Source organism: Tasmannia lanceolata, unplaced genomic scaffold (assembly GCF_043159265.1).
Source record: "Tasmannia lanceolata isolate RefF3 unplaced genomic scaffold, GAP_Taslan_0.1 ptg000023l, whole genome shotgun sequence".
Classification (NCBI taxonomy): domain Eukaryota; kingdom Viridiplantae; phylum Streptophyta; class Magnoliopsida; order Canellales; family Winteraceae; genus Tasmannia; species Tasmannia lanceolata.
In genome coordinates, this window is record NW_027518700.1 from 3792720 (window position 1) to 3815489 (window position 22770).

The 22770-nt window shown below is 37.9% G+C and overlaps 1 protein-coding gene across 3 annotated transcripts; it reads right to left on the reverse strand.

The window, feature by feature from the left end:
* Window positions 1-4083: 4083 nt before the first annotated feature.
* Window positions 4084-22359, reverse strand: LOC143855688 (alpha/beta-Hydrolases superfamily protein). Of its 3 annotated transcripts, XR_013238059.1 has the most exons (13): window positions 22025-22359; window positions 21618-21693; window positions 20713-20798; window positions 16853-16946; window positions 15471-15547; window positions 15073-15200; window positions 13521-13592; window positions 10570-10640; window positions 8361-8436; window positions 4842-4985; window positions 4600-4678; window positions 4411-4475; window positions 4084-4298 (listed from the first exon to the last, which is right to left on the reverse strand). XR_013238059.1 is itself a non-coding variant. In XM_077365757.1 (12 exons), the coding sequence occupies exons 1-11, from the start codon at window positions 22298-22300 to the stop codon at window positions 4639-4641; spliced, it is 1140 nt and encodes a 379-aa protein (XP_077221872.1). In that variant the 5' UTR covers window positions 22301-22359; the 3' UTR covers window positions 4084-4475; window positions 4600-4638. The 3 variants fall into 3 exon arrangements, 2 of the variants coding, with proteins under 2 accessions (XP_077221872.1, XP_077221873.1); XM_077365757.1 differs by having other exon boundaries at window positions 4084-4475; XM_077365758.1 differs by lacking the exon at window positions 22025-22359 and having other exon boundaries at window positions 4084-4475; window positions 16853-16951; window positions 21618-21657.
* Between the last annotated feature and the right edge of the window lie 411 nt (window positions 22360-22770).

Genomic DNA, 22770 nt, shown 5'->3' on the forward strand with positions numbered 1-22770 from the left:
TAGCACCTGCGAGGAGCGCGTTCATGGCGGCTTAGGGATCCAGATTCAGCACTTGAAGTGCCTCCCTATTGAAACGGCTGACGAACACCTTTAGAGGCTTGTTGTCCTCCTATCGCAAAGCCATCAAGGATGCTGTTGTTTTTCTTGGCCTACGGCTGCTCATGAAATGGCGGATCAGATCGTCCCCGAAGTCTTCGAAGTTGCTGATGGAGTTCGCTTTGATCCTGGAGTACCAGTCACGGGCCGCACCGGTCAGTGTGGTTGGAAATGCTCTGCAGAGGAAGCCATCGGACGCGCCGTGGAGGAGCATCATTGTTCTGAACGTCTCCAAATGGTCCACAGGGTCAGAGGTCCCGTCATATTGCGGGACGGTTGGCATTTTAAACCCTCTGGGCGCTGGGGCGCTCATAACATCGTCAGTGAACGGCGTTCTACTTGAGAACGCCCTCTCAGCAGGCTGGCTCTGATCTCTTGCCAGCTCTTCAATACGGTGGTCTATTTCTTCGATCCTCCGTAGCATCGGATCAGCTCTTCTGTCTGCTCGGTCCAACGATTTGTTTCTCTCCACCGATTAGCTCGCCGCGGAGTCGGACTGACTTTCCGGACTCCTTCGACGAAGCCGGGATTTTATTTGAGGTGCGTGGTCTTCCTGGGCTCGGTGCTTCCGCGCGGAGTGGGACCGTGACCTCCTGCAATGATGAGGCTCTGTATGGGCATGCCTGGTTCTGGAGTGTTGGACTTGTCTCGTGGAGTGGTGAGTCCGGTCTTCACCGTGGCGCGCTGACTCTCCCCTGTGGGCGTTCGACCTTTCCTGTACGGGTCGTGGAGCTTCCGGAGGATGTTGGGGAGGCGCTTGGAGTAGCTGTTGGTATTGACCGACAGGGGCCATCATCTGTTGGAAGAGAGCTTGCAGTTGATCCGGAGTGGGAGTGGGATTGAGATGCTCCGAATGAGGTGTGCTCTGCTCTGCTGTGGCAGAGGGAGCAACCACCTGCGAGGCGATTCGCTCGCTCCGGGTCCTGCGAGGTAGCACGGCTCGGGTAGTCCGTGCATTTGGTACCCGAGCATTCCTCCGTCCTGCCATTTTGTAAAGGGATTTGAACAGCTTTTAGTTCGGGTCCCACGGATGGCGCCAATCTGTTAGGCCAAAAATCGGTAACAGATACGGCAGTGACGTAGGAGCTGAGCTGGAGGACCCGAGGAGCCGATGTGAAAGAGTTGAGTCCTGCAGAACCGAAGTGAAGGAGCTGAGTCCTACACAAGGAACAAACGAGATCAGAAGACCAACCCGGAGTCGTTACTCCGGACAGGCCCTTCGACATTCAAGTCAGTATGAGCAGGAGTGCAGAGCGAGTTTAAGAGTGGTGGTTGGGAAGTTATTACCCTTTGGTCTGAGCCCTGAAAGGCTTTTTATAGAGGGAAACCTGGGGTAGTTGGATTACCTGCCCCAGGACAGGTGTCGGCCTCTTACAGGTTTAAGTTTACCTACCCTTAGGTAATTACCAAACTACCCTTGGGCCGACGCTAGATTTGTGGTGGGCCATCCTGGAGCCACTTGTCAACAGCTAATTGGCTGCTGTTTTTCATACTCCATCACTCACCATTTGGGCTTGTTGTTAATGTTTTAGTAGAAAGAGACATGCTAGGAAGACACGACCGTGTTAGGGGAGTCTCTAACAACCCTCCATATTGATAAAAAAAAAATTTTCGGACGATGATTTTTTCGCCCCCTCCCTTGGTATGGATAATGCGCCCCCTTTTAACGTGATTTGACGTCAAAAAGCATTAAAGTCTGCCCACAATTCACGTTAAAAGGGGGGCGCATTATCCTCATGGTGGGCAAAAAAATCATCTCCCTTTTTGTTGTGAAAAACCCTTCTTACACGATATGCAATTTCAATGGCAAAGCAAAATGAAACAACACAACACAAGCAAACACACGCACAAAAGACAAAAAAATTTACGTTGTTCGGCAAAACCTACTCGACGGCATAGGCGACGAGGAAAAACCACTATAAGATGAAGAGATCACAAGAGAAGATCTGTCTCTCTCTCTCTCTCTCACCAAACCCACTAGAAACCCTAGCACACCATTTTCCTCTTTCTTTTGAGCTCTCAACCCTCTTTTCAAGACTGGCCTCCAAAATAAGCCCTAAAAGCCCCTTTATATAAAGCGGGCCATAAGTTAGTATTATCGGGCCAAAAAACACATAAAATGGGCCGAGCCAAGCGGACAGGCTTTATCCGAGTCACACACAATATTTCAGACCCCAATCGGGTTTGAAGTCAAGACATCCAACTCAACACTTTTTCTGATGCAGAATCTAGAGATTACTCGCCATTTGATTTTCTCAAGCAGAAACTAGAGAATACTCACCATTTGAGCTTGCTGTTAAGAATGTTTTGGTAGAATTATTCAAGAGACATGCTAGGAAGACACAACTGTGTTAGGCGAGTCTCAAACAATCCTCCATGGATATATATATATTTTCACCTGGGTTAGGCATCCCTACCAGATTCATTAAAACAATGAAAAATTACAATCTTACATAGGGCTTTTTAGAATTATCTGAGATCAGAATATGGCTTATGTCCATAGCTTGGATCTCCCAAGATTGCCTTTTAGTAGGTACCCGTTTGGTTGCTGGATTTTTTTTGGTTCTTGGGACTTTTGTGGAATTTCTGCAGGAAACCCACGTTTGGTTGCTGTGCCCAAAATAATCCCAAGAATCAAAATAACCCCACACGAAACGCTACCTTGGAAAAAAAAAATCCCAGGAACCAAAAATAAGCTTGTAGAAGAAATTTTTTTTTTTTTTTCTTCCCAACAGTTCAAGCAACCATAGGATTTTTTTCCCACCATAGTCCGGTCAACCAAACATGGGATTTTTATTTTACCAGGATACTTCCTGGGAGTTTTTTTTTTCCACCAATCTCCCAGGGAGTTTTTTGTTCCACAGAAATCCAAAGAACCAACAAAATTCCAGCAACCAAACGGAGGACCGGGAAACGAACTCGATACAAAGGTTTTCAACCTTTATGTTGCATAAGGTACATTTACATTTCTTCAACTCAACATTTATGGAGAACGAACCTTTGAATTGAACATTTAGGGTGCGTTCTTCAACCATTCTAGATATCTTCTTTCTAAAAATTAGAATTAATCTTTATCCTTTAATCTTTGGGAATCAAAATTGTGTTTTTTAATTTTAAAAATTCTTGATGTTGTGAGGCAGGTGACGTGGAAAACATGATTTCACCATAAAAAGATGGAGAGTGGACACATTCCATGCTAAAAAGTTGAGAGTGCATAGAGGGGAAGATCGTGAGATAGCACCCAATTCTCTGAAGCAAGAAACTTTTGCTCCATAAAATAATGCCTAAAATTAGGATGAATTCTTAGACGAGTTGTTGAAATCCCTAAAAACATTATTCTTATTGTTTTAGGCTAAAGAATGTTATAGAACGCACCCTCAGATCCCCAAGGAAACCACATGTTGGGGTCCAACGCAAAAGCAAATAGTCCCACATCGGATAAGTGAAACGGATGGGGATGGGTTCCCTCCCTCTAATGGCTAGCTTTTAGGGGTGAGTTCTACCCGGTTAAATTCCCTACACCACCAATTGAAGCACTATTTCCCACCTCATAAGCGTCGGTTTGGTAGGCCTAGCAGGTGCGGGCCGGAACCTTGGCTGTTTGCTTGTGAGTTGTGTGAGGACTTACTTGTACATATAAGGCACAATGGAAAATCATACTGCAGCTCGGGCATGCCCTAAGAGAGCTTTTCATCCACTAAACGAAGAAATCTAGTTCTATCTCTAACGTTGTCCAAGATGACCTGAAGAACCATCTGCTTGGAACGCTCTAACCTTCCCTTTCCTTTTTTTTGTAAGATAGCATCCTCTTCTTTGGCACACATTGCAAAAGTAAGATGGCTGTTTCGAGAAAATCCTAAAATAAGGGGTCTTCAGATCATTTTCCAATTTCAATATTATGCACAATCAGGCTCATCTTATTACCTTACAATGATGTATATCACTCCCAAACTGATGAAAGTGCCCAAAAAATGAACGAGAGGTTACTTTATGCTAACAATTTCATGCGATCCTGGAAAGAATTTGAGTGCAATGATGTGCAATTACAGGGGAAAACATGAGGATACATACCTACTCACGCTCGATATGGATTTGTACATGTCACAAACCCGGACAGTGCCATACCTACAGGTAGATGGAGTCTGCGGTGGCATAGTCCTCCTTTAATGGTTACAGACTATCTAAATTTGTCACTGGAACCCCTGAACAAGAAATAAATTACTCAAATTCAAAATCTTTTACTTTAGTTTTGTAACTACCCTAATCTAGAATCAAGAACTTCATCTCTTTGAATGGATTGAGATATGAACTTACAAACAAAACAAAAGAAAGAGCTGCCTCAACAGTTGGGTTGCCCCTTGCTTTGTACTCTGCTAACCCTGAAACCAACCATTTCAGATTCAGTTAAGCTTTCATATATTGAGAGACACAACACCTAACCAACACTATAGCAATTCAGTTTGAGGCTTTTGAATATTATGCTATGATTCACGAAAGACCAACCTGGCATTAGAAATGTTCAAGGTGCTCTATTCAATTGCTTCATAGAAATGTTCTCAAAGCATCAACAACTTTCTCTGGCCTGTGTGCAAAGTATTATTGGTCAAACACGAAGGTAAAAGGAAATAAATCCAGAGTGCAGAATAAGTCAGAAATAGTGTTTCATGGAAAACAGAGCCTTACAAAGTAAATACTATCAGAAGAGCATAGAGAAAAAAGAAAATGCAATGTTGATCGTTAATTACCAATCTTCCTGTGGCATATGACCAGACCCTTCTATCATCGTCAGTTTGACAATATCAGGGTTTCCCTTTTGAAACTCCTCTGCCTCTGACTTGGGCAAATATTTATCTGATACTCCCCATGCAAGTAGTATTGGTATGTCCCATCTATAGCAGAATTTCGTTGCTCATCATTCAAATCCAAGAAAGAGAATGGCAGGGGAGTTACATGTACTATAATCTTCTTCTGAATAGAAAAAAAAAATAACTGGAACTATGCAAAAGCAATTGAAATAAGGACCCCGTTAGACAAATTTAGAGGGTGATACCAACTGTAGAAAAATGCTTAAATGCCTCAATGAGTCTTTCCTGTTAAGACTCCATGCAGAAAATAACAACAGTAGACATCTAATGGAACAGTTCCTATGTACATGACAAAATAATGCGAAGTCAGGGATTAACCCATGCTATTGAGTCAGAGTGGCAGCAATGCTCTACACTCTACACTCTACACTCTACAACCCAAACAATTGTTTTGATTGTATTAATATAAGAAAAGGAAAATTATCTTTCTGCCATTTCGAATTTTCCAAACTAAATTGGAACTAAAACCAATGTTTAGAAACTAGGACTCAACCAGAACTCATAGAGGTATTGAGTGAGATGAAATGGCCAAATTTCTCAAATCTTTTCATTGAGGGCCAAAACCAAGTCAACTTGATCGAGTTTCAAGTCAACCAGGCAACTTTTCAAACATTGGCTGAAATAAGTACCTCTCTCTATGAAAAAACACAAAATATGACTCTCTCAAGCAGAACTGAACTTCTACGTCGAGACATGGTGCCGTAGAGCTCACAAAACATGGGCTGGTTGGTTATAATGCTAATAAGTCATGATACTAAAAAGGAAAATAATTTCAAAATAATATTTGCTTTCTACTCACGTACTCAAGGGAAACACCTGCAAATCTGACAGTTACCATGAAAATGAAATCTAGCCTCAATAAGACAAAGAAACTAATTGACTTGAATAATGTCTTCAAAAGAAAAAAAAAATACAGGAAACACAATTTCTAGTGTATTTCTTGATCCGGGATATATAACTGCATCAACAACCGTTAACTTTGGATTATAGTCAATTACTAATTGATGCATATGACTGTAATTGTTATGAGCTAAACCTATTGAACATCAGAATATGAGAAGAATTGAAGTACCTTCAACTTAATTAAACAAGGAATAGATTGCCACCTAATAGAGAAGTACCTTCAACTTAATTAAACAAGGAATAGATTGCCACCTAATAGATTGAAAGGCTGCTATGTGAACATCATAGCCTGAGGCTTTGGATGAGAGAAATATACAGACAGAATAAGTATTTCAATGCTATCAAACCATACAATAATTTCCACAAGATAAATTGGAGGAAGATGAAGATTGAAAAGATCCTACGAGACTATGACTATGGTGAGTGAAGGGAATGAAGGTGTTGGCATATGACAAGAGGAACGAGTGTTGAAAACAAAGTGCACATCGATTAAATAATCTGTTGACCTTAATCACGTGAATAGTCTAAGAACTGCAGCCTGATAATTACTTTTTTAACTGCTGATCCCAATGTTATGCACATTTCCCAATGTTATGCACGTTAGGGCAGCTGATGGTAAATTGAAGGTAAAGAAGACAAAAATGGTCATTCTAAGAGACAGTGATGTTATGAGTTCTTGGGATGAGTTTGGTGGGTATGTTAGCAATGGAAATTCAATGTAGCTACACCACAACCTAATGAGTGCTTGGGATGAGTCTTGTGGGTAAGTTAGCAATGGAAATTCAATGGGTCCACAGGCCCCATTAGCTAAACCACAACCTACACAGCGGAAACGGGAGAAAAGAACAGGACCAGATTGGCCATATTACTGACATCAGCTAGGGCCCCCACTGGTAAATGATCATTGACCAAACTCAATAAAACCTGCCCTTTGTACTTTGGGGGATTTATATCGAACTATGTCCTGCCCTTTGTACTTTGGGGGTTTTGATATCGAAGTATGTTTGATTTTAGGGAAGGAGTTTATGATATTATCTACGTAGAATCATCTGTTTTAAGTAAAAAAATTAAAAACAAGTAGGCCATCCGTCAGTGGAGTTCTGACAATGGAAATTTTCCAACATTAGTTGAATTTTATGGAGGAAATGAATACTACAAAGATATGGACGAGAATATGATGATGCCGGAGTACAAGAGGAAGAAATCACACATGAATATGAAGGGGAAACCCTTTTTATCCATCTAACGATGTACGCCCCAAGAGCAACGGATAGTTGCTTGCTACATAATTTCTTTCGCCCTCGATGCACAGTGAATGGTAAAGTTTGTGATCTGATTATTGATGGTGGGAGTTGTGAGAAAATGGTCTCTCAACTCATGGTTGGCGAGTTGAAGCTAAAGGCTGAACCTCATTCAAATTCCTATGAGATCACATGGTCGAAAAAAGAAGAGGCAAGGGTTCCACACAATGTCTTGGTTTCTCTTCTCTGTAGGTAAGTACTAGGATGCCATTTGCAAAATAGCGATGCAGTAGACATGTATCTTTCCCCATATTTTGTTCAAAGCTTGTGATAGTATGACAGGGACTCAAAAATTGAACCTAGATCTTTTGACGAGGGAAGCAATTTTCTTACCATGAATAAAGTTTTGCTGGAATTGAAGGTATTCCACTTATGATCTGAAATTTTATGTTACTCGGCAATCTTTGTGTTAGCGGAGTTTATCTTGTTTCCACATCATGATTCCTTGCACCATATCAATTAGCAACATAAATTGCACTGCACACATGTTAAATTCCTCGTTATTTGCAGTAATTTACACTTGTGCTAAAGCATAAGGTCAATCGGAGTACGAAATCATGTGGTAGACGCCTTGAGCAGTTCTTTACCTACTACCATTAGTGCAAATTCAGTGTTTAACTTGAGCAAAAACTCAATTGACAAGTAAGAGTTCAACCAACTCCCAAGTTGACTCAGATGTAGGCTTCAAAACATATCTTGATAATGTCCTAGAGGATGAGTTCTGATTTTTCAAATATTGCTTATTCCAACTTGACATTTTAAGCCTACAGTTCCCTGCTTCTTGGAGTAGCGTACATATCTTTTAGAACACTTGCAGGGCTTTTCAACAAAATGTCAACACAACAAAAACAGAAAATGACTACACATTTCCCATTGGTTAATTGGTAATTTCCTACATCACTTAGCCCAAACTGAATGACGAGAATTAAAAAACACATAAGGACACATACAGAACCTTGATGCCACAGATGGAAGTACTTGTAACCTCGAAACAGAACACAAGCTATCAGATTCCATGCCACCTAGTGTGACACTATAAAATATGCACCCGAAGAACTATTAGTTTTGATTTGACGACAAGCATATTTGCACATGCATGTCTTATATGACATTCACAACGACAAATATGGAATTCAACTTCAGATACATAGTAATCCAAATATTATATATGAAAATGTTTGCCTAAAAAATATACCTTCCAGATGAAAATCCAGTCTCTATTCGGCTTGATATATCTTTGAAGTCGGCTTTTCTAGCAGCTTCAAGCAAAGCTGTGATTACATCGAGGAGGAAATTTTAATTATCGTTGCAATTTATTGATAGAGAAGTCGTAAAAGATGAGATTAGATTGAACAAGTAATCAAACAGATTCTGGAGCATCAGGTATGTTCCTCCAATGATTGTAGTAACAAGTACTTCCTAACGAGCTCTGATAAGAATCATATGATCACATTTCTTAGACAGCATCTCATAAGAAATATGAGCAACTCCAAATCCTTATTGAGCCCAAACTTCCATTTCTCCATCAGCATTATGTTCGCTAGGGTGCCCCTTAGGCAACAAGGATTTAGATCAAGTTTTTTTTTTTTAATAGCAGGATTTAGATCAAGTTTCTCGCTCTGCAGAGCTTCCTGATTCAAGTTTCAGCATAGTAAATTATGCTTGCTGGGCAGAGATATCTATGTTCCAAGACCGCCTCCACCTTCATTGGACCAATCATTCACCAAATATAAGGTTTATCATTTCCATAAAAGAATTACTTATGCAATATACAAATAATACATGAAACCAACACTTCTGTGCGTAGTTATCAATTATGTTTCAACGGCTGTTTGTTTTTTCTTCTGGATTGGGACGTTTCGGTGTTCCAGTCGTTCCAATGTTCTGGTTCGAATAAGATGCAAAATTGGAAAAAAAATAAAGAAAATGAACAATTTTTTTTTTAAAGAAAATATTTGGAAAAATATACGAAGCTATTACATCTACCAAGTTTAAGGAATAGGCACACGTTTCACTACTTAAACATCTACCAAATGTATGTAGCCATGAAATTGGGTCTTAATGAATCTAATTAATATCACAATTTAGATCAGAAAATACAATAAAAAGGACCCAAACTAGGGTACCTCCTTCGGTTCACAACTTTGATGGAGGCAAATGAGTTGCCCCTAGGTGTGATATGCAGTGGATGTTATATTCATCTCTTGAATTCTATCCCACATCCCATACATATTCCTATGCCGCCCACCCCCCCCCCCCCCCCCCCCCAACACACACACAATTACAATATGAGCCTAAAGGACACAACTGTAAGAGAGAGGGGAGACCCTTGAAACAGATAATAGTGGTTTTTTTGCAATATGAAATCACATAGTTTTTGGAAATTTAGAAATTATCATCTATAATCAAAAGAGGGGGTTTTATTTCCTTTAACCCTAAATGACATAAGATGCCCTACAAAAGAACTAAAAATGATCACATTTTAGGGGGAAGGGGGGAAAATGGGAAAAAAAAAAGATAGGGGTTTCTGGTTTTTCCCCGGCATTTCCATGCAATTCTGACCAAAATGGGGTGATCCGAAAAGAATTTCCGGAACACCGGAGTCTGGCCAGAATGTTTGGATTGCATTTTTGTTCCTGTTTCCATTCCGGGGCGGAATATTTCGCCAATTCCTTCTAAAGTGGAAAGGGATTGATACTGTGTTTTTGCATGGAATTATTTACATCTATGCATCAGTTGTCTCTTGTTTAAAAGAAATGCATAAGAATCATGTTCCATATAAATAAAGAACGCTAGAAAATAAAGGTTGTAAATTATATATCGCATGATTGAAGAGGTACTAACTTGGTGACTTTTAGGAACTTATCATGAAAATGAACATGGTTTAAAGTCCATTGCTAAGTAGAATTACATGAATCAAACTTCGTATGATTTCACATCTTCTGGTCATGCATGCAAGCTTCACACCAACCTGGCAAATAATGGGAGAAAAAATTTCCTACCTATATCATCCTTGTCAATGCATTTTGGATGTTTTTTAGAGGATTTGTGTTGTTGCCAAATATTTTAAAATATGTGAAACCTCCCCGGGATAATAAAAGAGTTCAGTATCATTGACATATAGAGTAAATGGAAGTACAAACAAGCCCTACGTTAAATTGCCCTTATTTTCTATTTGCATGCTATTAATAGGCATTACTTGTTCACAAGGGCTCCACAAATGAGGTATAATTGTGATACTTTGGAACAAAACCAAAGCCACTCTTTAAGTATTTCCTTTCTCGGATCCACTATAGGTTACATCTTATGGAGTTAATCTAAACTATCCATATCCCTTGTGGGTAGACATTGAAGCTTGGAGCATAAAAGCATCGCAATTCAGAGAAAAAAGATGGAATACAAACCAAATCCAGGTCCACTACTAGCTAAATATGGCAGGCGATACACATCAGCCTTTTCCAACTTCAATACATAACTGCCAAGAAACAAGATGTGTTGTAAGACAAAGACAACATAAGAGAACTACCCATTCACTATTGTGTAGTTACCAGAACATTGTTAAGTATTCACATGCATCAATAAGTATATTATAGCTGAAAATATAGCTGAAAACATAAAACTGGAAACATGTTGATTCACAAATTTTACATAAGTTTCTCCTAAGAAGTGCGATCAGACCTAAATTTCTCCTAAGTACGATCACATACAGCTGACCCAAATAAACATTTATAAATGTTAAAGTATAAAAGATAAATAACGCCTTTCTCCAACAGCTAAAGCTTTTGGAGAAGTTGGTAAGTTAACATGGTATTAGAAGCAAAGGTCTCAAGTTCAAACCTCCCGGATAGCAAAAATCCACATGTGATGGTCGGCCCAAAGTGGGACCACATGTGCCATGTGTTTGCCAAGTGGGCCACACGTGGGAGTGTTAAAGTATAAAAGATAAATAACGCCTTTCTCCAACAGCTTAAGCTTTTGGAGAAGTTGGTAAGGTAACAATAAATAACAGAAAAAAGTTTAACAAAAAGTTATGAAATATCTCAAGACTCAAGAGGTATGATGGAATATGCGATAGGCCAACCTGAAATACAATGAGACATGCCAACTATTATTAATGGTGGGTCCCTTCCTCCCCCCAACCCAACCTTCGGCTGATACGGAATGTTCACTTGGTAGGCCCTACCTTGGATCTCCAACAGCCCAGCATTTGAGCTGATAGGGGCATCCTAGCTATCCAATTATAGGTATGTTTGGTCAATAGCTATGATCTGTTACCTATATCTAGCTTTTCGACATGTCCATTCCTAAGCTCTTGATTGGACAATTAGCATCACCCAATAGGGGTGTGTCTTGGGTTGGGCTTAACCCGGACCCGTCAGGTTCAACCTGATTTTGGTTCATGTTGGGTTGGCGTTTGCAAATATCAGGTCGGGTTAGGGCTGCGAAAGGCTGCGCTTTTCAAGGGTAGCTTTTTGCACTTGAAGTATGTTTTTGGTGTGGTTTATTTGCACATACATGGTTTTCCATGCATTTAAACATGTTCTCCATACCTGATATTTCCAGTGCAGTTTTCCACACTTTAGTGATATTTATAGTATGATTTTCTATATTAGGTTAGTTTTTTCAGTGGGGTAGTGTAAAGTTCATAGTGTGGCTACCCACACTTAGAAAGTTCTTCAGTGTCACTAGTCACACTAAGATATCTAGTATTGCTATCCACACTTGGTTAGGTTTCTAGCGTGGCTATCCACACTCAGAAAGATTTTTCAAGTATGGCCATCCACATCTAGATTAAGTTTTCATTGACGTTTGACTACATATAACATACTTTTAATGTCTTCATTGCATTTCAATGTGGTTACCCATACTTGGTTACATTCAGTGCGGCTTCACACACTTGTCATTTTTTCATTGCAAATATCATCTTAGCTCCTCGCGATGAAACTGCTTGCTATCATAAGTAACAATTGAATCGTGTTATCACATAGGAATGGAACTGATAGTTGTCATAAAAGACAATGGACTCAATTTTTATAGGATGTGCATAAGATGAAGGATAAAAGACTCCCCCTTTGCCTACAGCTACTTCACACTGGCTCGTGGTATGATTTTTTTTTTATGGGTAACTCGTGGTATGATTTGTTATCCATTTAAAGGACCAAAGACGGGTTCCAGTACAAAATATAATATGTTATAACTTAGAACACTACAAAATTGGATAAGAGAGGCATGGGTTTGCACTTTATCAACAAAGTGTTTCTCTTCTTTATAGAGAGTCTTCACATTCAGATGATTGCAGATCATCATGGGATGTAATATTGAAAAGGCAGAGGGAGGAAGAACCAACTTTATACTCTGTTTGCACTAATGACCGCAATAGGGGCTACTTTCGCCATCTTATATCAAAGTATGAGTGACAAGTACACCTAAAATCTATGAAACTGATGAAATTGATAATCTTTCTATTATCAATTGATCTAACGAATCCTTATCGCTTTGATTGATTTGTAAACGGTTTAGTTCATGCTTAATTACAATCTTTACAATTATTTATGCTATTTAAGTCTCATTATTGCTGCTGCCCATAGATTAATTAGGAGTTAATTCGGCCTAGGTAAGTTGTTAAGTGTTCTTTTAATTTTCCACGTAAGCCCTAAATTGTCCTAAAGCCTTAATCCCATTAGGAGTGTAGGATTTTCCTTAAATTAGGTATTGTCCTGCATCAGAAACCCATATACAAATACAAATACGGGCACGGACCGGCCACAACTCGGCATGTTCCAAAATGTAGGACACGAATACGGATATAGGTAACCCATCCATGAGATAAGACATAAGACATCGATAAATAAAATATTATAGAACTTAAACTAGAATTAACTTAGACAGTAGAATTAATAATAATCTTAAAATAGCATTTGTATGAATCACATAGTGAAAGTTAATTGCAAATATGAGGCATTAACAAGCAAAAACCATGATAGTTAATTCGAATAGAGAGGTATATGTTCGAAACAAGACAATTATTTGACCAGCAGTATCCATGAAGTATCTGTGAAATATCCAGTTATCGTTTCGGGTCAGACATGGAACGTTTGGCCTTAAGAATTATCTGAGTATCATAACCTTCAATATTTCCCAATTTAAATTGTCTAGCTTGAGAGTTAAACTTGTTTTATAACTGAATAACATTTCCTCATCTCAGATATACTTCTCTTTTCATAAGGATAATTGGAATAAACTGTACTTAGAACTAAAAATAAATGAAGTAAAAGTTACACCGCATCAGCTATAAGGATACTTCTATTAAATTCATAACTTGTACAAAGAAAAAGATGTAGTTATTCGTACGTACGGACTGCCTGCTTCAATAAAGCGCTCGGCCATAACAGCATTCTGGCTTGTAAATTCACCAAAAAGTGGAATTCTGAAGGAAAAGAGAGAATGTTTGTAAAAGTCCACATCATTTAGAAGTACAAATGGTTCATTTATAGTAAAGTGCAACAACAAACCCACAATCAACAGGAATCGCTGTCATAAAACAGGTAATGAATATGTTCTAACGTAATAATAAAGTTCTTATCAAATGAACCACTTTTTACTCAATTGCACCATGGCCACTGAAATGCCACGAAAAACTACAGATATGAGAACAAAGGGACTATCAAATTTTGTAACATCCCAGGCAAAATATAAAACTACATCCTAAAATGATAGATGTGAATGGATCATGAATTCATAATGAAAATGAGATGCTATAGTTCCCCTACGTTAAAAAGTAGGGGAACTAAAGCAGTAAATGTTTAAAATATGTAGATGGGGTAAAAATTTGCAATATAATGTCTGGGAGTATTAAAATAATAAATTTGAGGTGTGGTTTGGTATGATACAAATTTTGAAAGATGTATATTTGATTTTACGTTTCACCGCTGTTAAGTCAAAAAACCCAAGGTTCTGCACGAGTTCTTGTTCTGCAACATGTTGGCAAGATATCTAGGGGATTGGCTCTGGGTGTAGCCATGTAGGTAGGGTCAAATCTGCAGCGGCCATGCAAGTACATAGCCCCATTCCCTTCCACCAAGGGGTTTAGAAGGTGTTTAGCAGCGATAGAGGATAGATGAAGACGAACATCATTACCAAACCCTAAGTCGATGCAATATGCACTTTTTGTAGCAAGGAATGTGTACATCTTGTTGAGATTGACGTGCAATTTTTCACGGCTTTGAAACAAAAAGAAAATGAGTTGTTTTCTTTCTTTTTTTTACATTCAGATCCTTTGAATTTGGCAACCTTAATGTCTTGTTTTCTTTTTGGTTTCATGGAAGGAGTCTTGAGCAATTTTCAGAGGATTTTGGTGGATTCATATGCAATTTACACTTGTTACCCCATAGTTTCACTCAAGTTTTCCAGCTTTTGCCCTAAATTCAATATGGTTTCCCCAATTTCACAATCCAAGCAAATTGTCCTCGCAACAATCTCAACAATTTTACGGATTAACCAATTGCTAATACTGAGTTCACCAAACAACTTCACGGACTAATAATTCACTGGCATCAAAACCTGATTCAGAGAAACACCCAACTCCCGGCAAGGCAGCGGAAGTAAAATATTCCAAAAAATTAACCTGAGATTAATTAAAATGGAGACTAACCCTTTCAATATAGTGGGGATTCGTCACAATTAACCTGCGATTAAACTGGACACTAATGCCTTCAAAGCAATGCAGTTTTGTTGTACAAAAAATCAAAAGTTATCATCCAAATGCATGACCAGATGATGCTCTAATCAAGTTGCATTGACATTTAGTCTACAAAAAAATCAGTAGTATGATGCATATATCAACAATTGCTACAAGATTAAAATGCACAATTAATTTCCATAATAGCTATAGCAGACAAAGGATTAACCTTAGTTGTTGAAACAATCCGGGAATTGAAGATTTGGCTGTCAATGGACTGTTAAGAATTGCAAGCTTTGAGATTCTGCTTGGGTTTTTCAGAGCCCAAGTCAATCCATATGAACCTACAAGAAATCCCTGCAAGAAGAATGTAAAGGGCATATTTTAACAATGTAAATGTCAATATTGTGAAGCACATTACTTATCAAGAAAATTTAAATTTTACTTGGGTTATAACAAATATTTATGAATATGCTACCATTAAATTTCAACCTAAAATAAGTTCGAATTATCACATCTATCACCTAAACAAGTCTGTAAATGCTATAGATAAACATTTTTCAAGTCTGTAGATACACATTTATCATGAAAAACTACAAATGGTTTCTGAATTGAAATTTATCTAACCTGGACAACTAGAAGTAATGGAGATTTGATACTCAGCACTTCAAGAATCTTGTCAAATTCCTCATGGAACTCTTCTTCTGTATTTAAAGAAGTGGAGATGTTGAAACTTCATAAAGTTTGATGTTTAGGATTACAGAAGAATTAAAACATGATTCTAAAGAGGGATTCGCTTTATCAAAGGAAAAGAAAAGGATAAATGCTATTTTACTGCTACAATTTTTAGAATAGTAAATTTTCACACATGTTAGTGAATATTTTTAAAAATACTAATCTGACAGCGAAATCCGTAGAAGGATTAAAACATGATTCTGAAGAGGGATTCACTTTAACAAAGGAAAAGAAAATTAAAAATGGTAATTTAATGCTATAGACCTATAGTTTCTAGAATAGTACTCACACATTACTGAATATTTTTAAAAATACTAATCTGACACAAAAATCCAATCAGATCACGCCACATCAAGCCAAAAATTCATTGCCCAATGTTGTCTCCAAATCACTGATTTTTGGTTTTTGAGAAATAGTGATTCCAATCCGTTCTTCCTATAGGGTATTGGGAATCAATATGATTGTTTTCCCACCACCAATTTTATTTTAAATGGTCAACCGATCGAGAGCTTCCCTCGTGTCACCCATGGTGGCAAAGGATTTGGAAATGAAGAACAAATTTGTTTGACATTTTATGATTACTACCAGAGGAGTTCAGATTCAGATGTTCAGAGGAATATGGCAACCCAAATTGGCTATTCTTTATGCGGTTCGAGTGTTGAGCTTCTGTTCTTTTTGGCTGGTTTGGGTGGTCTTGTGGAGGCGTTTGAGATGATTGAGATACTACTCTCCTCAAACTAAGGAAGAACCAACTGACATCCATTCTTCGGATGGAAAGAATTCACAAGCCACCCTCCTAGTCACTTTCGGACGGGCCAGTGAACAAACAGCTGGACAAAGACCCCATAATACCGGTAAACTTGCCACAAAGGACAATGGTCAAATGAATCCAACAGTCCAATCTAGCCTTTCTTTTCTTCATTCAACAAAGCTGGACCTTTCCTTTGAAATCATTAATAAAAAATGAACTTTGTAGGTTAGAGAGAGAGAAGTGACAAAGGATTTGGAAACGAAAAGAAAAATAGGAAAGAAGTAAAGGGAAAATTATTGAAAAAAAAAATATCTGGCTCCAAATCTGGTGGTCTGGATGTAGCTTTCATGACAGGCTTTGTTGCCATGTACCAGTCTCATGGAGTTTTGCATTTTTGCTGTTTGATGAGTATATTTGAATATACTCTGCCATGTGAGGAAATTTACATTTCTAATACACTGAAGTATTGAAATTAAAATTTTCTCAAAAAAAAAAAAAAAAAGAGAAAAATAAAAACACAAACCTGTGTAGTTAAATCCATATCCTGGCTGAGGTTTTTCACTGAAACCAAATCCTATCCAATCAGGTGCAAAGCAATGGAAGCCAGCATCCGCCATCTAGCCTAAACAATAATTGCTCAGTAAACAGTTTTTTTAATGATAATTGCTCTGTAAACAGTAATATGCACCCAATTGAAATTAGCACAAGAATAGTCAGTATGTATTAAATTTTAAGAAGTACTGAAAAGATAATGTGCCTGAATGCATATGTACAATAAGATACAAGCATCAGATAAGCATAAAGAATGGATGATAAGATACGCGTGCAAAGTATAAACAGAAGATCACTGGTCCATCAAGCCAAGACAGAACAGATGTGAATATAGATAAGCATTAAGAATTCAAACAAATGCTTCCTCTGCAGAATTTATAACAGTATTAATGGGTATTAGTATTTTTCGAATAATAATGGGTAATAGTATAACAAATAGGAACCATAGGGCACTCTTGTTTACGATCACGGCCTACCATACTTGCTATGGAGGGTTGTTCTCTCTCCCACCATGAAATGATAAGTATCATGCCATTTCCGCTGACTAAGAAGCATTTTCTTTAGAATCCTTTTGTCAATATTATAGAACAAATGAAAGAATACAAGGCATGTCTATACACTCATTGGACCAGTTGCAAGACAACCGTTGTTTTATTAGAATCTTGTGTCCAAGTCAATTAAGTGACACTGGAGCTTTGCCAGAGCTTTGCCGTCCTTAACCATAGCTTGCCTATCTTTTTATTTTTATGCTTACGTGTAATTTGATGATTAAAATATTCATAGAAACACATATAATGAATGCATTGATTCCTCTGTCGCTCTTTAAAAGAAAACTAAGAGAATGCCCAAATAAACATTGCTTGAGAACTCAGACTAGGATGAGAACTTGGCCAAGGTGAAATTGAGTCAACTCGGGCAAGTCAGTGATTGATTCAGTCAATTTTTAATTAACTCAGGCAAGTCAGAGAGTTTTTGAATGACTTGGTATGGCAAAACTCGGACTTGGATGAGAATTCGAAAACCTATAACTAGAAGACTTGGGAAAAGTCAATGATTGACTCGGGGAGTCTTTAAAATTTAAACAGTGCAAACAAATGAGTAATATTTAGCATATGAGAAGATAAATCAGCAACAAATAGACATAAGACCATCCTTTGATAAATAAATCTCTCCCCATGATGTTTCTTATTTCTAAAATGTAGCACACCTACTTACTACTTAGACTAATAAACGATAGAGATGAAAAAGGAAAGAAAAAGGAAAGCCACATAAGACTAGACCTCTGCTTTGCCAGGACATCCACCTCTTCGTATCTCAACCAAGGCATCAAAAAATATCTTCTAATGCAGTTGTGGAAGGCATACATTTTATTTGGGCATTCAGTTCTCAAGATCAAGGTTTAAAATTTCGGTTTCGGTACCGGTTTCGGACCTCGAAATTTCGAAATTGGTCGAAATCAGGTACAAAACCCAAAATTAATATTTTATTCAATATTAAATTTCGGCCGAAATTTTGGTAATTTCGGTGAAATATTAAAAAAAAACATATTTTTTGGGGAAAATTTCGGAAAAACCGAAATTTCGGCCAAAATAAATGACCGTTTCGGTTTTGGGTGATTTCGGTGTCGGTCTCAACGAAATCCGAAATTTTTGGATTTCGGTCGAAATTTAAAACCATGCTCAAGACTAGAATTCTTCTACCATTAATGCATAAAAAGAAGTTTCACGCATGAGACCAGCCATCACTTAACTTTTACCTCCCATCACTTCCCAACTCTTTAACTCTAGTTGAATTGAAGATGCATCAGCAATTTTGGACACCATGAGAACCAAGCTTAAACTTTTCAAATCCAATGCACTAATGAAACTACTCCACAATGAAAATGGCTTGTGATTGCTGGGAAGGTGATATAAGAATAGGTTAGTAATAGAATTTTATTCTATAGAAATAGGAATTAGTCCTAAAAATTCATATCTTCTGTTGATTCACATGCACACGTATGCAGATAATACTTTTCCAAAAGTATATATCAATAAGCTTCCAAAAAAAAAAAGAGCTTCCCAACACATCAGTAGTCGTGAGAATCCAAATCAAACTGGAGAGATATTAACCAAGAAACCCAAAATAATGTTAAAAGCGTATAACTTTGTAAAAATTGGCTATAGCGCCAACTCTGATTGAAGACCAAAAGTCATATATTATGAGTCTGAAGCAGAAATTCAGAACTTCATTAATATTTGCATAATTCAAGACTAGATTTCAGTTGTGTGGGAATAAACTGCACAAATCCTTGGCAAAAGACAGTATCCATAACTCACTTAGCTATCCGACAAAGTTTGTAGAAGAGATGAGTGGACTCAGGACACTGTGATTGTGGTGGCCATTCATGGTGATTGTTGTCGTGGTAATCCTGGTGGTTGAGTATGAGGAGACATCAGTAAAGAAGGATAACTTGAACTGCAGGTAGTGTGGCTGCATTAGACATATGCAGGAGACTTGTTGAGATGTCCATCCTAAACCAGGGTACACTAATAATCATGCTGCAACTATTGCAGGTGATTATTTCTATTCAGAGTAGTTTTAGCACCCATGAGATTCATCCAATTGCAAACTTAGTGAAGGAGAATTTATCTCCAAGGAGTGAAATTGATTATTTCCACATCTAGAGGCTTCTTTTAACACTAGATCCTTGATTAACCAGAAAATAACATCCATTTCTGTCATCATGCATCTCCCTTGTTTAAGATTAGTGCCTTTATTAATCCTATGTTTTGGTAAATATAAAGTTAAAAATGTGGACAGTTCCTTTGCTACCACCAAGAAGCTATGGCTTCCACCTTGGATTACCCATGGTCCAAAGACCACACCAGTTAGAAAACATATCTCCTCCTGCATCATTGCAAAAGTAACATAAAGTTGAAAAAAGAATAAACAGAAAATACCCCTAGTCACATAACTAAAAAGAAAACAGCAACCTAATTATTAGAAAGCATCCAAAATAAGTACTCGGCTTCAATCCAGTCAAGATCTACTGACTTACATTATTTAAATATTGGGCGATCTTGTACAATGTTATGTTTGCTTGGATATTTTATGAAAATTAAGCCCCATTAATCTTCAGTCCATTTTGATTTAATTTACACAAGTGTTTTAAATAAATCAATGTTAGTGGTTCTAATGAATGATGCATTATGATCAATAAGTTTCGTCTGTTTAAATAAATCTATGTTAGTGGTTCTAATTAATGATGCATAAGGATCAATAAGTTTCTTTAGAAGTCAATCTATACCATGAATAAATTGGAAAAAAAAAATGAGCACTATAATTTGTTTCTCTAAAACTAATCTAGGGAGTTATGCGTCGAAGATTCAAAATCAGTTCTTTGTGATGGTTTTTCATTTAATTTTGTGCAAGAATCTCTCTTTACCAGATCCACAGAATTTTTATGATTAACGTTCAATGGATTTGTGAAGGATCCTTTACACAAGAAAAATAGCAATGACCAAACAAATCTCATTCAAGTCTTCAAAGAAAGGTCTGTTTCCAAATTACTCCTTCCTTTGAAGAAAACCAACACAAGACTCTGTTGGCAGTACACAACTCGTCATGAAGTCAGTGGACAGCAGTGATACAAGGTCTCAATATGCTTAACTGCGGCTTTCCTATCATGAAAAATAAAATAAAATATTGATATATTCCCCTCATGATATGGGCAACGAGGAAATAGTTACATGTCAAAAAAGCAAACGTAACTTACAATATGGTCCACAACAATGTGATAGATAAAGTAGAATTATTCTATCATATCCAAAACAAGAACAAGAACAAAACCTGAGCCATAACCACTCGATAACTATAAGATTGTGTTGGTGCCCCATGAATAAAAACAACAGTACCACGTCGGCTTTCAGAGGATCCTGAAGAAACAAAATTGAATGACATTAAAAAAATTGAGAAGAAACAATATCAGAAAAATAGTTATGCTAAAAAAGCACCAACACTATAATAAGTCATGTCTACCGTGACATATTGTGAATTATGATCACAATATGCCCCAATAAACATACACTTTCGAAAAAGCAATATGATATATCATGTATAAATTCACCATTACATTGGGGTAGTACAACGGTATGTGACCACGACACAATCACAGAAGAAGCATAATTAAAAAAAAATAGACAAGGGAACATGGTTGTCAAGGGGTGAACTCATTGGATATGTGGATCATCCAATCATCAATCTAGGCCATTCATTCAGTGGGATCCACCTGGGGTTACCCATGGCCCAAAAACCTCTCTAATCGGAAGATCCTAACCAATTGACCAGAAAACAAATGTTTAACACAACTGGCAATTTTTGTTCCCATTGCCCATTTGCAGGCCACTAGTTGAATGTTCAGATCATCTAACGTGGTGCAATTTTGCATGGTTGCCCATTCATAGTTGGCCCGTTTAAGAAATAATACGCAGAATAGAAGCTTTATTTATGATGAAAGAAAAAACTAGAGAAACAAAGAAGTATAGACAAAGCAAAAAAAAAACTCATAAATGAAGTTGCTGGCAATGTATTATGGTGCCTCTATTATGTAACAGATAAAAATAATATCAAAAGGACTAAAATACAGTAATACATCTCTAATTCTTTTAGGTTTGCCTCTCAATTGAGAATGGTGGGATTTGCTTTAGACCCTATGATCTGGTATCTATTGTCAGATAAGACAAAAGAAAACATACCTGTTTCTCTAACAAACCATCTAAAGCCGCCAGATTTGACATAAGAGCCATACTCCTTCCCCTTGTCTTCTATCCTCTGGATGTTAAAATTTCGTGAGAAATAATAAAACAATAAGAAAGATAAGCAATAGAAACTTATCACAGAATGTGTGATGACATCATGGTAGGGCGAGTTCTATCAACTTAGAATCAATCACACATTTTCACATCGAAACTAACCAGAAAAAACTGTTGTTTGGTTTACTATTGATAGGAATTCTCTTGTTGAAACCCTATGAATCGATTGAAACCTCAGATTCATACTGGAACCGCGATGATTCAATAAAGGTTGTCTGAGTAAGAACCATTTGATCATCACTTATTCAATGAATGGATGTAATGACTAAAAATCAAGAGAATGATCTTACATAAAGCATTTGACCGACATTTCCGGCCTCAGCGGGAGATTCAGGAAGCTGAATAGCTTCTCTGCTAGAAGGGTTGTCGGTAACAAAACCGAAGGGATTGAATGCTGGGGTTTTGTCTTCTCCACCTCTGCCCTCGTCCTTCTCCAATGCAGCAGTGATTACAACTCTTCGCGAAGGTACTAGACGAAGGAATCTCTTTGTGAAACCCTGGTTCGCCTTCTTAGGGATTTTAGGGCAGGGAGGGTTGGGAGGAGAGAAGAGCAAAACAGAGGCCATTTTGGTGGGGAAATGAAGAGGAATTGAGTTGTACCCTCCATTTTAACTCAAACCCGCGGTGTATATGGAATGAAACGGATATCTGATGTGAGCGTAAGCAAGATGAGCACCACCACATTTGCCAAGAGATGGACCCACCTATATATTCGCCCCCTTTTCTTCCTCGCGCCACCCCCCCCCTTTGGATACAGATAGTTACCGTGTAGATTAGTGGTAGTCACTAGAGTGGAGACAAACCTTGTAGAATAGTGAGAAATAGTGTTTGGTTGCCAAACTCTAGAGTGTTGTTACCAAGATTAAAAGAAAAGAGACAGAAAGAGAGAAGGCATCATTTTCCAAACCATATTCCTTCTTTTTTGAGAAATTTGGCTAGAAAAGTATAGGGGGACATTGATGACAGAGTAACCGTCCGGTAATTATTGCCTCTGAAACTTGCCTCGTAGTCTTCAGGGATTTCAGTGCAATACGGG

What these genes read in the sequence shown, in the direction of transcription:
- LOC143855688 (XM_077365757.1), bottom strand. Translation starts at nt 22,300, where the DNA reads ATGGCCTCTGTTTTGCTCTTCTCTCCTCCCAACCCTCCCTGCCCTAAA. An exon ending in ATGTCGGTCAAATGCTTTAT is followed by an intron (nt 21,694 to 22,024) that starts GTAAGATCATTC and finishes TTTAACATCCAG; the next exon opens with AGGATAGAAGACAAGGGGAA. An exon ending in ATGGTTTGTTAGAGAAACAG is followed by an intron (nt 20,799 to 21,617) that starts GTATGTTTTCTT and finishes TTGTTTCTTCAG; the next exon opens with GATCCTCTGAAAGCCGACGT.